Source organism: Electrona antarctica (assembly GCF_951216825.1).
Source record: "Electrona antarctica genome assembly, chromosome: 15".
Lineage (NCBI taxonomy): Eukaryota > Metazoa > Chordata > Actinopteri > Myctophiformes > Myctophidae > Electrona > Electrona antarctica.
In genome coordinates, this window is record NC_136796.1 from 1,799,914 (window position 1) to 1,815,356 (window position 15,443).

Here is a 15,443-nt window from a genome sequence, read left to right on the forward strand (position 1 = left end):
CGTCGGTAAAAGTGCTCCGCTGCTATAAATCGCTGGGCACATTTATTGAATGGATTAAATAACCCCGGGCCCTTAACCCATTTAGACCTGAGGACGATTCTACAAATGCCAGTTTTCTGAAAAACCCATGTTTCCTTGACATTTTCATGTAATTGGCCGCCGACCCCCATCTGAATATGTTGTTCCAGGGACCCTCCCAGTAGCAAAGATTTGAGTTTAAAACTCGCTCTGAAAGAATATATATTCAAAGATTTCAGGCACATTTTCACGATTCTTAAAAAAATAGCAGACCTACAAGTTCATAGCGCGGCACTCGGTGCCGCGCTATGAGCTTGTAGATCTGCTATTTTTCAATAGCTAAAGTATAACATGATGCTTAGAACACCAACAGGGGTTCCTGCCCAAAAGGTGTTAAGGTGTTAATGATGTGTACTGTGGTCCTATCTCCTGTCCCCTGCTCTCACGTGCTCTCATCTCTGTACTACTCTGGTATGGTTTCTCATCTCTGTACTACTCTGGTATGGTTTCTCATCTCTGTACTACTCTGGTATGGTTTCTCATCTCTGTACTACTCTGGTATGGTTTCTCATCTCTGTACTACTCTGGTATGGTTTCTCATCTCTGTACTACTCTGGTATGGTTTCTCATCTCTGTACTACTCTGGTATGGTTTTTCAAATTTGAGAAACCATACCAAATATCTAGCCATAATAAAATGCAAGTTCTTGTAAGATGAGGTGTTTTTTTAAACTGTTAATTCATATCATCAGTGCAACTAAAACCAGTCCCACCAGCTTTATTTTATCATAAGCGGAAAGCTTCCCAGAGCTTGACTTGTGTTTTAATTTGACCCTTCACATTGCTTAATTACCAATCAGTGTTTTATGTTGTGAAATCTACTGGGTCATGAGTTCCAGATCAGCGTTTTGTGTGGAAAAAAAACTACTGGTCATCAGTGTTGCCAGATTTTGGGAGAGAAACGAGCAACCAGGTCTATGAAAACAAGCCCAAAAGAAACGACAAGACCACGCAAGCAGCGACTAGTTAAAATTGCATCGTCACGTACATCGGCTTATTTGAAAATGGCCAATCTACAAGCTCACGACACGTCCCAAGCTTGTGGATCTGCTAAAAAAAAAAAGAAAGCTATGTGGAATGTCTTGTATGAGTGTGTCCCTGCTGCTACTACATATTTTCAGATGGGGTTGGTGGTCCATGGACAAATACATATTAATTTAGGCCGTCTTTAACATGAAAATGTTTGAGAATCGCTGGTTTAAAAACATTTATAAGAAACTACCGTACACTTTGTAACCAAGCCCCCCCCCATTGAGTGACTTTACAGAAAAACAAGCCCAGCGTCGCTTATTAGAGATGTCGGTATCGTAAAAGTATCGGATCGGCCCTTATTTGGTCATATCGGGTCATATCGGTATCGGGGAAAATATGCCAGTCTAACCACCGATCCGACACAGGGGTAAGGGGTTGACACTATGGCAGGTAAATAAAATATTGGGGCATGTGGAGTTTGCTTTCGAGTTGCCCAAACTGCAAGTGCACATTTGAGTGAGTAGTCTGCTATAAACACAACACTCCAGACTCCAGACAACACAAGATATATAGCTAGATAGCTATAAACACTATTCCCGGTTGGTGGACTTCAAAATAAGACCTTTTTTTCTTTTTGTATTATTATAAATATTATTCTCTGGTATCGGTATTGGCTAACACAGAAATTCATGGTATCGGGATCGGAAACTAAAAAGAGTGTATCGGGACATCCCTATTGCTTATAATAAGCGGACATGGCAACAGCGCTGGTCATCATGAGTTAAGTGCTATGACCACCAGTCCAGGACGCAGGGAAACAGTTAAAACCTGAACGTGGACTGTATTCTCGCCCCAGTCCGTCCAGATGGTGTCTTGTCTCCCATGCAGATGTTCAAGCAGCATCAATCAAAAAAGAAAGGCCGGTAATTATAGCATCATTTGCTGACCGTTGCCCTGACCGTGGTGGTCATAAGGACTTCTTCTTCGTCTCACATGTAACGAAACTGGAGCGTTGACAAGAAATTACAGGAGAGAAAAAAGTAGGCCAATTTGAAGACTCATTGAATTAGACGAATGCACCGCTTGTTGTTGACCTGATTGAGCTCAATGTAAATGCTATAGAAGGCAGGTGACTGCTAAGATTTAATTAAATGGCAGATGGTGTGTGTGTGTGTGTGTGTGTGTGTGTGTGTGTGTGTGTGTGTGTGTGTGTGTGTGTGTGTGTGTGTGTGTGTGTGTGTGTGTGTGTGTGTGTGTGTGTGTGTGTGTGTGTGTGTGTGTGTGTGTGTGTGTGTGTGTGTGTGTGTGTGTGTGTGTGTGTGTGTGTGTGTGTGTGTGTGGGCGTGTTGTCGATTAAATAATCGTCCAAAGATAAAGGAATGACAAAGTTCTTCAGGGTGAAGTATTGAGAATTTATTAAGAAGATTCAGCAGAGAAACCATATACAGAGAGTGAGGAACAGGCCTCCGTGCCTGTTCCAGCAGCCCCTCCGGGCGCAAGCCTCCCCAACCCCATTCTCAGACAGTCCTTATAGTCTTGTTTTAACAGAGATGCAAATACTAACTGTCCATATACGGATCTGCGCTAAACATAAGGCCGACACAAATAAGTATACCTTTGCTGACAGCGTGGAGGGGTCAAGTCAGCTGTTAGATTGACAGCTGCATGAATTAGACTGAGCACATTGGTGAGCAAAGAGACTTAATGGAGGGAGGATAAATACACAATAATGCATATATTTGGCACTGTAGTTGGCATTCTAAAACTCCCATTACAGGGGTAAGCTGACATTCTCCCGACACAGACTAAACCGTGACATCCCACGCTTATCTCCTCCTAACCGCCACCTCCAGTCCGTCCGTCTCCCTCGCACCACCCCGTCTTTCACGGCCCCCCTAGCCCATTTGGACCTGAGGTCGATTCTATAAATGTCTTCTAAATCCTGACGGTTTTCTTGAAAACCCCTATGTTTCTATGTCAGTGGTTCTCATATATTTTCATGTCAAGGACCCCCAGAAATGTATGTAAACCCCATTCTGAAACTGTTGTTCCAGGGACCTCCTCCCCAGAAGCTAAGATTTGAGTTAGAAACGTTGGCTCTGAAATAATATATATTCAAAGGTTTGCGCCACATTTTCACGATTTTTCAAAAATAGCAGACCTACAAGCTCGTAGCGCGGCACTCGGTGCCGCGCTATGAGCTTGTAGATCTGCTATTTTTCAATAGCTAAAGTGTAACAAACTAAAGCTTCAAACACCAAAAGGGGTTCCCGCCCAGAATGGGCTACTGAAGCAGAAAAAAAACCCAAAAAACCCACGAGGGAAATGTTCTGGTTCTGGCCAGTACACGCTCCCTCACATAAACTTATAGGTCAGCATGAATTGCGATCCACAGGGAATATACGATCCACAGGGAATATACGATCCACAGGGAATATACGATCCACAGGGAAGCTGTCGGAGCCTTCCCTGAAACATCCGGGACAACGCTCTCCACGCGACACGTCCTAGACTCCTCTCCCTCTCCTGGCTCCCGAACTGTGGAACAAACATCCGGGACAACGCTCTCCACGCGACACGTCCTAGACTCCTCTCCCTCTCCTGGCTCCCGAACTGTGGAACAAACATCCGGGACAACGCTCTCCACGCGACACGTCCTAGACTCCTCTCCCTCCTAACTGTGGAACAAACTCCCCCCATATTGCAGTTAGAAGAACTCTGCAGACTCACTCCCAAACTTTCGCCATTTAGTCCCCCCACAGTACCTCTCAGTCCCGCCATAGTAGTTTCGGAGAGGTTCCAACGGATTGTGTGGCCCTGGTCTTTCCCTAGTGGGTCTGATCGAGGGAAGCTACTGGAACGTAAGTCGGGACTTGATCACCCCCGACTGGGTCACCCGAGTGAGGGGTATGATGTTCACGAGACCCGAAACCCCGATGACCTTGGGATACATCACTGAGGATATGTCCCAGGTGCATCCGTGCGATGTATTTTCGTTCTGAAGACTCACCCCTTCAGAGACTCCACCTGACCTTAGCCCGTAGCACATGCCATAGCCTTGATGACCTTGCAGGCTTAATGCAAAGGTTAAAATGTCATTTATATAGATGGCAGGTTCATTTCTTGACCTGGCATCCTATCATTTGTAGAGGTTCAATGTACAGATTTTAGCCTGATGATAGGTTCTTGGGGCGACTGTGTCTCAGGGGTAGAGTTTCCGGATGATAACCGCAAGGTCGCCAGTTCGAACCCGGGCTCCCCCAGAGTTAGTGTCGAAGTGTCCTTGAGCAAGACACTGAACCCCTAATTGCTCCTGATGTGCTGGTTGGTGCCTTGCATGGTTTCTGCCACTATTGGTGTGTGTGAATGTGTGTGTGAATGTGTGTGTGAATGGGTGAATGTAATGCACAATCTATGTAAAGCGCCTTGGATAAAGGCGCTATATAAATGCACCATTTACCATTTTGGTTTACCTATGATCCTAGATTACAATTTCTATGCATTTGATGTAGTTAATAACCTTGTGTTTGCCTACTGTAAATCGTTCCGGAATTAAGAGCGTCTGCTAAATGCCTAAATTGTAAATTTGATGCAGGTGAATGTAAGTTTGATCATTGGCTGCAAGCGTTAATCTTTCAAAGATTCAAAGAGTTTTTATTATTTTTTATTTCCATGGATGTTGAATTATGCAAAACACCAGACGGCACACTGGCTGCCATTAACGCATTTAGGCCTGACATCGAAATTTAAAAAATCTCTTAAAAATCCTGACAGTTTTCTGAAAAACCTTATGTTTCTGTATCAATATTTCATGTCAAGGAGCCCAAACATTATATGTAATATGCCTCCGCCCCCCCATCTGAAAATATGATGTTCCAGAGACCTCCCCAGAAGCAAAGATAGGAGTTAAAATATTCACTCTGTAATAATATATATTCAAAGATTTGAGGCACATTTTCACGATTTTTCAAAAAATACCAGACCTACAAGTTCATAGCGCGGCACTCGGTGGCGCGCTATGAACTTGTAGATCTGCTATTTTTCAATAGCTAAAGTATAACATAATGCTTTAAAACCAGCAGTAACATTTAACCACTTTCTACCTGGCATCCCTATTTTGGACAAAGAAAAATTCAAAGATTTCAAAAAATAATAATAAATCGAAGATCTACAGGCTCACAGTCCATCACGATACAACATTTTGTACGCTTGTAAATTCGTCCTACGACAATGTGTATACAGAGAGCCCAAAGTTTAACCCCAGTAGAATACTTTATTTTGTATGCATTTTCTTTTTTTTCCTTCCATCTGAGCCTCCAGTACAATATGCTGAATCAATACTTTCTCAAAGCTACGACACGTTTGCAATCTGAGGCTTAATTTAAACCCATGACGGTGTCCCTAGTTGGCAAGACACACCGTTGTACTACGAAGCATACATTAAGCTTAATTAACTCTCTGGTACAGTCCTTGAGCCGAGCTTCAAGCCTCCCAGTCTCTCTCTGTGCATATTTAGGGTCCAGAAAGTAAGAGAGTGTGTGTGTGTGTGTGTGTGTGTGTGTGTGTGTGTGTGTGTGTGTGTGTGTGTGTGTGTGTGTGTGTGTGTGTGTGTGTGTGTGTGTGTGTGTGTGTGTGTGTGTGTGTGTGTGTGTGTGTGTGTGTGTGTGTGTGTGTGTGTGTGTGTGTGTGTGTGTGTGTGTGTGTGTGTGTGTGTGTGTGTGTGTGTGTGTGTCTGACTATATTGTCGCTGTTAGGTGGGAAAACTCGTACGAAACAACAACTTTCGCATGATATTGTTGTTGTACGATGAAGTAAAGCATTTATACATTTAAAATATTGAAATGTGGAAAGACAAGGTTTTTGCCCAGTTACCATATTGTTGCTGTCGAGCAGGAACCTCTTCATCGCCATATTTTAACGTTTTTGTGGGGTTTTTGTTTGTAAATGAACGCGTGGGTGTCTCTGGTTCTGACCCATGTCTGTGTCTGTGTATTGTGACTGTTTCAGGTCTGGCTCCAGCGTTCGTGCCCAACCCGTACATCATCAGTGCAGCTCCGCCCGGGACAGACCCCTACGCAGCCGGACTGGCGGCCGCCGCCACCCTGGGTGAGAGAGACACACGCGAGTGGAAGAAAAAACAGAATGTCCGCGTACACACCACACACACGATAAACTGCCCCCCCCCTGTCGTCTTCATTTTAACCAAAAGTGCACAACGTTTCGCCCGGTTCAGGCCCGGTTTAGACCTCCCCAGAAGCAAAGATAGGAGTTAAAATATTCACTCTGTAATAATATATATTCAAAGATTTGAGGCACATTTTCACGATTTTTCAAAAAATACCAGACCTACAAGTTCATAGCGCGGCACTCGGTGGCGCGCTATGAACTTGTAGATCTGCTATTTTTCAATAGCTAAAGTATAACATAATGCTTTAAAACCAGCAGTAACATTTAACCACTTTCTACCTGGCATCCCTATTTTGGACAAAGAAAAATTCAAAGATTTCAAAATAATAATAAATCGAAGATCTACAGGCTCACAGTCCATCACGATACAACATTTTGTACGCTTGTAAATTCGTCCTACGACAATGTGTATACAGAGAGCCCAAAGTTTAACCCCAGTAGAATACTTTATTTTGTATGCATTTTCTTTTTTTTCCTTCCATCTGAGCCTCCAGTACAATATGCTGAATCAATACTTTCTCAAAGCTACGACACGTTTGCAATCTGAGGCTTAATTTAAACCCATGACGGTGTCCCTAGTTGGCAAGACACACCGTTGTACTACGAAGCATACATTAAGCTTAATTAACTCTCTGGTACAGTCCTTGAGCCGAGCTTCAAGCCTCCCAGTCTCTCTCTGTGCATATTTAGGGTCCAGAAAGTAAGAGTGTGTGTGTGTGTGTGTGTGTGTGTGTGTGTGTGTGTGTGTGTGTGTGTGTGTGTGTGTGTGTGTGTGTGTGTGTGTGTGTGTGTGTGTGTGTGTGTGTGTGTGTGTGTGTGTGTGTGTGTGTGTGTGTGTGTGTGTGTGTGTGTGTGTGTGTGTGTGTGTGTGTGTTGATTCTACGTGTAGTTGATTCTACGTCAGGGCGGCGGTCTACGTCAGGGCGGTGGTCCCCAGGTAGTTGATTCTACGTCAGGGTCGGTGGTCCCCAGGTAGTTGATTCTACGTCAGGGTCGGTGGTCCCCAGGTAGTTGATTCTACGTCAGGGTGGTGGTCCCCGGGTAGTTGATTCTACGTCAGGGTGGTGGTCCCCGGGTAGTTGATTCTACGTCAGGGCGGTGGTCCCCAGGTAGTTGATTCTACGTCAGGGTGGTGGTCCCCGGGTAGTTGATTCTACGTCAGGGTGGTGGTCCCCAGGTAGTTGATTCTACGTCAGGGTGGTGGTCCCCGGGTAGTTGATTCTACGTCAGGGCGGTGGTCCCCAGGTAGTTGATTCTACGTCAGGGCGGTGGTCCCCAGGTAGTTGATTCTACGTCAGGGTGGTGGTCCCCAGGTAGTTGATTCTACGTCAGGGTGGTGGTCCCCAGGTAGTTGATTCTACGTCAGGGTGGTGGTCCCCGGGTAGTTGATTCTACGTCAGGGTGGTGGTCCCCAGGTAGTTGATTCTACGTCAGGGTGGTGGTCCCCGGGTAGTTGATTCTACGTCAGGGTGGTGGTCCCCAGGTAGTTGATTCTACGTCAGGGTGGTGGTCCCCAGGTAGTTGATTCTATGTCAGGGTGGTGGTCCCCAGGTAGTTGATTCTACGTCAGGGCGGTGGTCCCCAGGTAGTTGATTCTACGTCAGGGTGGTGGTCCCCAGGTAGTTGATTCTACGTCAGGGTGGTGGTCCCCAGGTAGTTGATTCTACGTCAGGGCGGTGGTCCCCAGGTAGTTGATTCTACGTCAGGGTGGTGGTCCCCAGGTAGTTGATTCTACGTCAGGGCGGTGGTCCCCAGGTAGTTGATTCTACGTCAGGGCGGTGGTCCCCAGGTAGTTGATTCTACGTCAGGGTGGTGGTCCCCAGGTAGTTGATTCTACGTCAGGGTGGTGGTCCCCAGGTAGTTGATTCTATGTCAGGGTGGTGGTCCCCAGGTAGTTGATTCTACGTCAGGGCGGTGGTCCCCAGGTAGTTGATTCTACGTCAGGGTGGTGGTCCCCAGGTAGTTGATTCTACGTCAGGGTGGTGGTCCCCAGGTAGTTGATTCTACGTCAGGGTGGTGGTCCCCGGGTAGTTGATTCTACGTCAGGGTGGTGGTCCCCAGGTAGTTGATTCTATGTCAGGGTGGTGGTCCCCAGGTAGTTGATTCTACGTCAGGGCGGTGGTCCCCAGGTAGTTGATTCTACGTCAGGGTGGTGGTCCCCAGGTAGTTGATTCTACGTCAGGGTGGTGGTCCCCAGGTAGTTGATTCTATGTCAGGGCGGTGGTCCCCAGGTAGTTGATTCTACGTCAGGGCGGTGGTCCCCAGGTAGTTGATTCTACGTCAGGGTGGTGGTCCCCAGGTAGTTGATTCTACGTCAGGGCGGTGGTCCCCAGGTAGTTGATTCTACGTCAGGGCGGTGGTCCCCAGGTAGTTGATTCTACGTCAGGGCGGTGGTCCCCAGGTAGTTGATTCTACGTCAGGGCGGTGGTCCCCAGGTAGTTGATTCTACGTCAGGGTGGTGGTCCCCAGGTAGTTGATTCTACGTCAGGGCGGTGGTCCCCAGGTAGTTGATTCTACGTCAGGGTGGTGGTCCCCAGGTAGTTGATTCTACGTCAGGGTGGTGGTCCCCAGGTAGTTGATTCTACGTCAGGGCGGTGGTCCCCAGGTAGTTGATTCTATGTCAGGGTGGTGGTCCCCAGGTAGTTGATTCTACGTCAGGGTGGTGGTCCCCAGGTAGTTGATTCTACGTCAGGGTGGTGGTCCCCAGGTAGTTGATTCTACGTCAGGGTGGTGGTCCCCAGGTAGTTGATTCTACGTCAGGGCGGTGGTCCCCAGGTAGTTGATTCTACGTCAGGGTGGTGGTCCCCAGGTAGTTGATTCTACGTCAGGGTGGTGGTCCCCAGGTAGTTGATTCTACGTCAGGGTGGTGGTCCCCAGGTAGTTGATTCTACGTCAGGGCGGTGGTCCCCAGGTAGTTGATTCTACGTCAGGGTGGTGGTCCCCAGGTAGTTGATTCTAAGTCCCTCGTTCACAATCAGTTGAAAACCCCTGGATTAATGGATTGTCTTTTAGGGTAATGATTGATCTATTGATACCACTACATTAACTTGTATGTTTTTAACTGTTTTGTCTATTACAAAACATTTAAAAACAAAACCACATCTGAAAAGCTTGTGCCAGAGGGACACCCATGACAGAAGATTTGTTTAAAAACGATTCAAAATTGTTCACAATTCAAGACAAAAAGCCAAAGAATAAAACATGATTATAATGGTTAAACAGATTTTGATAACTATTTTAAGACATTTAGCTGGGGGTCCCAAGGAACGCCCTCAAAGACCCCTGTGGGGTCTCCGGACCTCATTTAGCTGGGGGTCCCAAGGAACGCCCTCAAAGACCCCTGTGGGGTCTCCGGACCTCATTTAGCTGGGGGGTCCCAAGGAACGCCCTCAAAGACCCCTGTGGGGTCTCCGGACCTCATTTAGCTGGGGGGTCCCAAGGAACGCCCTCAAAGACCCCTGTGGGGTCTCCGGACCTCATTTAGCTTGGGGTCCCAAGGAACGCCCTCAAAGACCCCTGTGGGGTCTCCGGACCTCATTTAGCTGGGGGGTCCCAAGGAACGCCCTCAAAGACCCCTGTGGGGTCTCCGGACCTCATTTAGCTGGGGGGTCCCAAGGAACGCCCTCAAAGACCCCTGTGGGGTCTCCGGACCTCATTTAGCTGGGGAACGCCCTCAAAGACCCCTGTGGGGTCTCCGGACCTCATTTAGCTGGGGGGTCCCAAGGAACGCCCTCAAAGACCCCTGTGGGGTCTCCGGACCTCATTTAGCTGGGGGGTCCCAAGGAACGCCCTCAAAGACCCCTGTGGGGTCTCCGGACCTCATTTAGCTGGGGGGTCCCAAGGAACGCCCTCAAAGACCCCTGTGGGGTCTCCGGACCTCATTTAGCTGGGGGGTCCCAAGGAACGCCCTCAAAGACCCCTGTGGGGTCTCCGGACCTCATTTAGCTGGGGGGTCCCAAGGAACGCCCTCAAAGACCCCTGTGGGGTCTCCGGACCTCATTTAGCTGGGGGTCCCAAGGAACGCCCTCAAAGACCCCTGTGGGGTCTCCGGACCTCATTTAGCTGGGGGTTCCCAAGGAACGCCCTCAAAGACCCCTGTGGGGTCTCCGGACCCCGCTTTGAGAACCACTGAAACGGGCTCTACCAACACAAGACCTACATTTGCAATTAAAATAACGTAATAAACTTTTCTCCAGGCATTCAGCATATTTTAGCGCCTGCTGTGTCTATTTCTGATCCCTCGACAAGCAGCAAGAAGGAACAGAGCTGTTCCTTTTTTATTAATAGAAGATGATTCATTTTGATTCAGCTTTTGGCAGCATGGTCTCAGCAGCTGATGGTGGGCAGACCCTTTCTGTCCTGAACAGCTTCTATGTAGGTTACAGGCCTTCAGCTGATGGTGGGCAGACCCTTTCTGTCCTGAACAGCTTCTATGTAGGTTACAGGCCTTCAGCTGATGGTGGGCAGACCCTTTCTGTCCTGAACAGCTTCTATGTAGGTTACAGGCCTTCAGCTGATGGTGGGCAGACCCTTTCTGTCCTGAACAGCTTCTATGTAGGTTACAGGCCTTCAGCTGATGGTGGGCAGACCCTTTCTGTCCTGAACAGCTTCTATGTAGGTTACAGGCCTTCAGCTGATGGTGGGCAGACCCTTTCTGTCCTGAACAGCTTCTATGTAGGTTACAGGCCTTCAGCTGATGGTGGGCAGACCCTTTCTGTCCTGAACAGCTTCTATGTAGGTTACAGGGCTTCAGCTGATGGTGGGCAGACCCTTTCTGTCCTGAACAGCTTCTATGTAGGTTACAGGGCTTCAGCTGATGGTGGGCAGACCCTTTCTTTCCTGAACAGCTTCTATGTAGGTTACAGGGCTTCAGCTGATGGTGGGCAGACCCTTTCTGTCCTTAACAGCTTCTATGTAGGTTACAGGGCTTCAGCTGATGGTGGGCAGACCCTTTCTGTCCTTAACAGCTTCTATGTAGGTTACAGGGCTTCAAAGACCCTTTCTGTCCTGAACAGCTTCTATGTAGGTTACAGGGCTTCAAAGACCCTTTCTGTCCTGAACAGCTTCTATGTAGGTTACAGGGCTTCAGCTGATGGTGGGCAGACCCTTTCTGTCCTGAACAGCTTCTATGTAGGTTACAGGGCTTCAGCTGATGGTGGGCAGACCCTTTCTGTCCTGAACAGCTTCTATGTAGGTTACAGGGCTTCAGCTGATGGTGGGCAGACCCTTTCTGTCCTGAACAGCTTCTATGTAGGTTACAGGGCTTCAGCTGATGGTGGGCAGACCCTTTCTGTCCTGAACAGCTTCTATGTAGGTTACAGGCCTTCAAAGTGTGTCTGTTTCCACGCCTCTCTCCGTGGTCCTGAATGGAGATGCTCCGATCAATCGGCCACCAATAAGGGCCTTTCTCGGCCCCACCCTTCTCGTTTAGTTTCCAAGATGGCCGCAGCACCAGGAGGGGGTGGGGTGGAGGTGAGCGGGCGGGCGGGGCCCTTACTGGGCTGCATTCACAAATTCAAGACACCTGTCTTGAGTTTGTCTGTGTTTAATGGCCGCTCCAATGCATTTCCAATGGAACCCCATATGGTTTGACCAAACATTTTGTTTGATGGGGGCAGAACACATCCATCAAAGCTGTGTTCAGACACAAGTCAGGTGTCAGACACAAGGCAAGTGTCTTGAACGCAGCCCAGTAAGGGCATATGTCGACCCCGCCCACTCACCTCAGCCCCACCCCCTCCTGGTGCTGCGGCCATCTTGGATCCTAAAACACAGGGAGAGAGGTGGGGCCGAAAAAGGCCCTTATTGGTGATCGGCCCGTATTCACTCCAAATGACTCGATCGTTTGATCGGCAACTTTCCCTAACCGTTAGAGACAGCACCATGTAAATTGGGTTCCTTGAAATTAAAATATGACAAAATCTTCTCTTATGGAGGTTCCCCGGGGCACATCATTTTCAAATGGACTAATAAGTGTCAATTTGGGGGTCCTTGAGACATGAAAGCGTTTGAGCACCCCCCCGTGTTATGGAATGGAGCTAATGATGTGCACTGTTTTGCACAGGCCCTAGTGATGCCACCTCAGTACTATGAATGGAGCTAATGATGTGCACTGTTTTGCACCGGCCCTAGTGATGCCACCTCAGTACTATGAAGCTAATGATGTGCACTGTTTTGCACCGGCCCTAGTGATGCCACCTCAGTACTATGGAGCTAATGATGTGCACTGTTTTGCACCGGCCCTAGTGATGCCACCTCAGTGGAATGGAGCTAATGATGTGCACTGTTTTGCACAGGCCCTAGTGATGCCACCTCAGTACTATGAAGCTAATGATGTGCACTGTTTTGCACCGGCCCTAGTGATGCCACCTCAGTGGAATGGAGCTAATGATGTGCACTGTTTTGCACAGGCCCTAGTGATGCCACCTCAGTGGAGTGGAGCTAATGATGTGCACTGTTTTGCACAGGCCCTAGTGATGCCACCTCAGTGGAATGGAGCTAATGATGTGCACTGTTTTGCACAGGCCCTAGTGATGCCACCTCAGTGGAGTGGAGTTAATGATATGCACTGTTTTGCACAGGCCCTAGTGATGCCACCTCAGTGGAGTGGAGTTAATGATATGCACTGTTTTGCACAGGCCCTAGTGATGCCACCTCAGTGGAGTGGAGTTAATGATATGCACTGTTTTGCACAGGCCCTAGTGATGCCACCTCAGTACTATGGAGCTAATGATGTGCACTGTTTTGCACAGGCCCTAGTGATGCCACCTCAGTGGAGTGGAGCTAATGATGTGCACTGTTTTGCACAGGCCCTAGTGATGCCACCTCAGTACTATGAATGGAGCTAATGATGTGCACTGTTTTGCACAGGCCCTAGTGATGCCACCTCAGTACTATGGAGCTAATGATGTGCACTGTTTTGCACAGGCCCTAGTGATGCCACCTCAGTACTATGAATGGAGCTAATGATGTGCACTGTTTTGCACAGGCCCTAGTGATGCCACCTCAGTACTATGAATGGAGCTAATGATGTGCACTGTTTTGCACAGGCCCTAGTGATGCCTCCTCAGTACTATGGAGCTAATGATGTGCACTGTTTTGCACAGGCCCTAGTGATGCCACCTCAGTACTATGGAGCTAATGATGTGCACTGTTTTGCACAGGCCCTAGTGATGCCTCCTCAGTACTATGGAGCTAATGATGTGCACTGTTTTGCACAGGCCCTAGTGATGCCTCCTCAGTACTATGGAGCTAATGATGTGCACTGTTTTGCACAGGCCCTAGTGATGCCACCTCAGTGGAGTGGAGCTAATGATGTGCACTGTTTTGCACAGGCCCTAGTGATGCCACCTCAGTGGAGTGGAGCTAATGATGTGCACTGTTTTGCACAGGCCCTGCAGTGATGCCACCTCAGTACTATGGCGTGACTCCCTGGGGCGTGTACCCCGCCAACCTGTTCCAACAGCAAGCCGCGGCCGCCAACAACTCAGCCAATCAGCAGGCCCAGAACCAAGGACAACAGAACCAACAGCAGGTAAGGTACCCACCCACCCGGTCGGTCTATTGAGCCTCATCCTATTGGACCGGCTGGCCCCCCAGCCCGCTGGCAAAGGCTGTCCTGTTCGCCCCTTTTGAAGCTGAAGGGGTTTTCCTCTCAAAAGGGCTACTCTCTGTCCCACTTGATGATGCGTGTTCAGTTTGACCCGTGGATTCAAGCTCTCAGTCGCCACGACTGATTTCAGTTTCATTTGGGTTCCATAGAAGCCCAGCGTGTCTCAAGTGAAAGCATGATGCGCACCAAAAATAGCCAACCTACAAGCTCACAACACGTGGCGCTGCGACGTGTTGTGAGCTTGTAGATTGGCTATTTTCGGCCATTAGTTATTTTAAGATGTACGAGTATTAGATCAAACTATCAATAGAATATAGAAGCATCTTCCAGAAACATGAATGATCCCAGAAATGTCATGATTTCTTCAGCTGGTCCGCCTAAAACATCACATTCTTACATTCTCATGCTTGAGATTTTATTTTGCTTTGTTCCATGATTACCAATCGGAGCTACAAATGACTGTTTTAACAAAAACATATCACTTAAACATCCTTTAGCCTGATTTTTAATAGGCGTTTAGAAATAATAGGACAATCTGCATATCGATGATAAATAGTGTGACATACTTTTTTTTCACCACCCACCCACTTGTTCATATCTTTTAGGTGTGTTGCATTGTAGATTATCAGAAATGCTCATATCTTCTCGTGTGTATGTGTGTGTTGGACGTATAGGTTATGCGTGCCGGAGGCAACCAGCGACCCTTGACCCCCAGCCAGGGTCAGCAGAGTCAGCAGAACGACCAGCTGGTTGCGGCCGCGGCGGTCAACTCAGCCCTGGCCTTCGGACAGGGACTGGCAGCCGGAGTGCCTGGTGAGTGTTCCCGGGAGCGGATCGCGACCGAAGTGTACTCGGATACAGATCGCTGCAATGTGGAAGCATTGAATACAGTTGAATGAAGTGTACTCGGATACAGATCGCTGCAATGTGGAAGCATTGAATACAGTTGAATGAAGTGTACTCGGATACGGATCTCTGCAACGTGGAAGCATTGAATACAGTTGGATGAAGTGGTCTCGGGTGCGGACGAATTAAGGCTAATGTGAATCATTGCCAGGCAATCGTATTGAGGAACGGTTCGAATCAATCGGACTCGGTGTGATTCTGCCCTAAAGGTCCTGTCAGACGGGGAGCGTGTGAAGCAGGCACTGTCGCCTGGATCAACGACAGGTTCTGCTCCAGGTCTGCTCATGAGGGCCTGGATCAACGACAGGTTCTGCTCCAGGTCTGCTCATGAAGGCCTGGATCAACGACAGGTTCTGCTCCAGGTCTGCTCATGAGGGCCTGGATCAACGACAGGTCTGCTCATGAGGGCCTGGATCAACGACAGGTCTGCTCCAGGTCTGCTCATGAGGGCCTGGATCAACGACAGGTCTGCTCATGAGGGCCTGGATCAACGACAGGTTCTGCTCCAGGTCTGCTCATGAGGGCCTGGATCAACGACAGGTTCTGCTCCAGGTCTGCTCATGAGGGCCTGGATCAACGACAGGTCTGCTCCAGGTCTGCTCATGAGGGCCTGGATCAACGACAGGTCTGCTCATGAGGGCCTGGATCAACGACAGGTCTGCTCCAGGTCTGCTCATGAGGGCCTGGAT

General features: G+C 48.5%; 1 protein-coding gene and 1 long non-coding RNA gene across 2 annotated transcripts in view; both read left to right on the forward strand.

Annotated features, from left to right (window-relative positions):
• The window catches only part of pum1 (pumilio RNA-binding family member 1), a gene marked incomplete at its 5' end in the record, with an annotated part of 118,667 nt that overhangs the window by 56,199 nt on the left and 47,025 nt on the right, over nucleotides 1–15,443 (forward strand). Inside the window, 3 exon segments of the mRNA XM_079521746.1 lie at nucleotides 6,057–6,155; nucleotides 13,628–13,770; nucleotides 14,523–14,661. Coding sequence (XP_079377872.1) covers nucleotides 6,057–6,155; nucleotides 13,628–13,770; nucleotides 14,523–14,661 — 381 coding nt within the window.
• Nucleotides 15,121–15,418, forward strand: LOC306937795. Its single transcript, XR_013791655.1, has 3 exons — nucleotides 15,121–15,147; nucleotides 15,190–15,251; nucleotides 15,349–15,418. It is a non-coding gene; the product is annotated as an uncharacterized lncRNA (long non-coding RNA).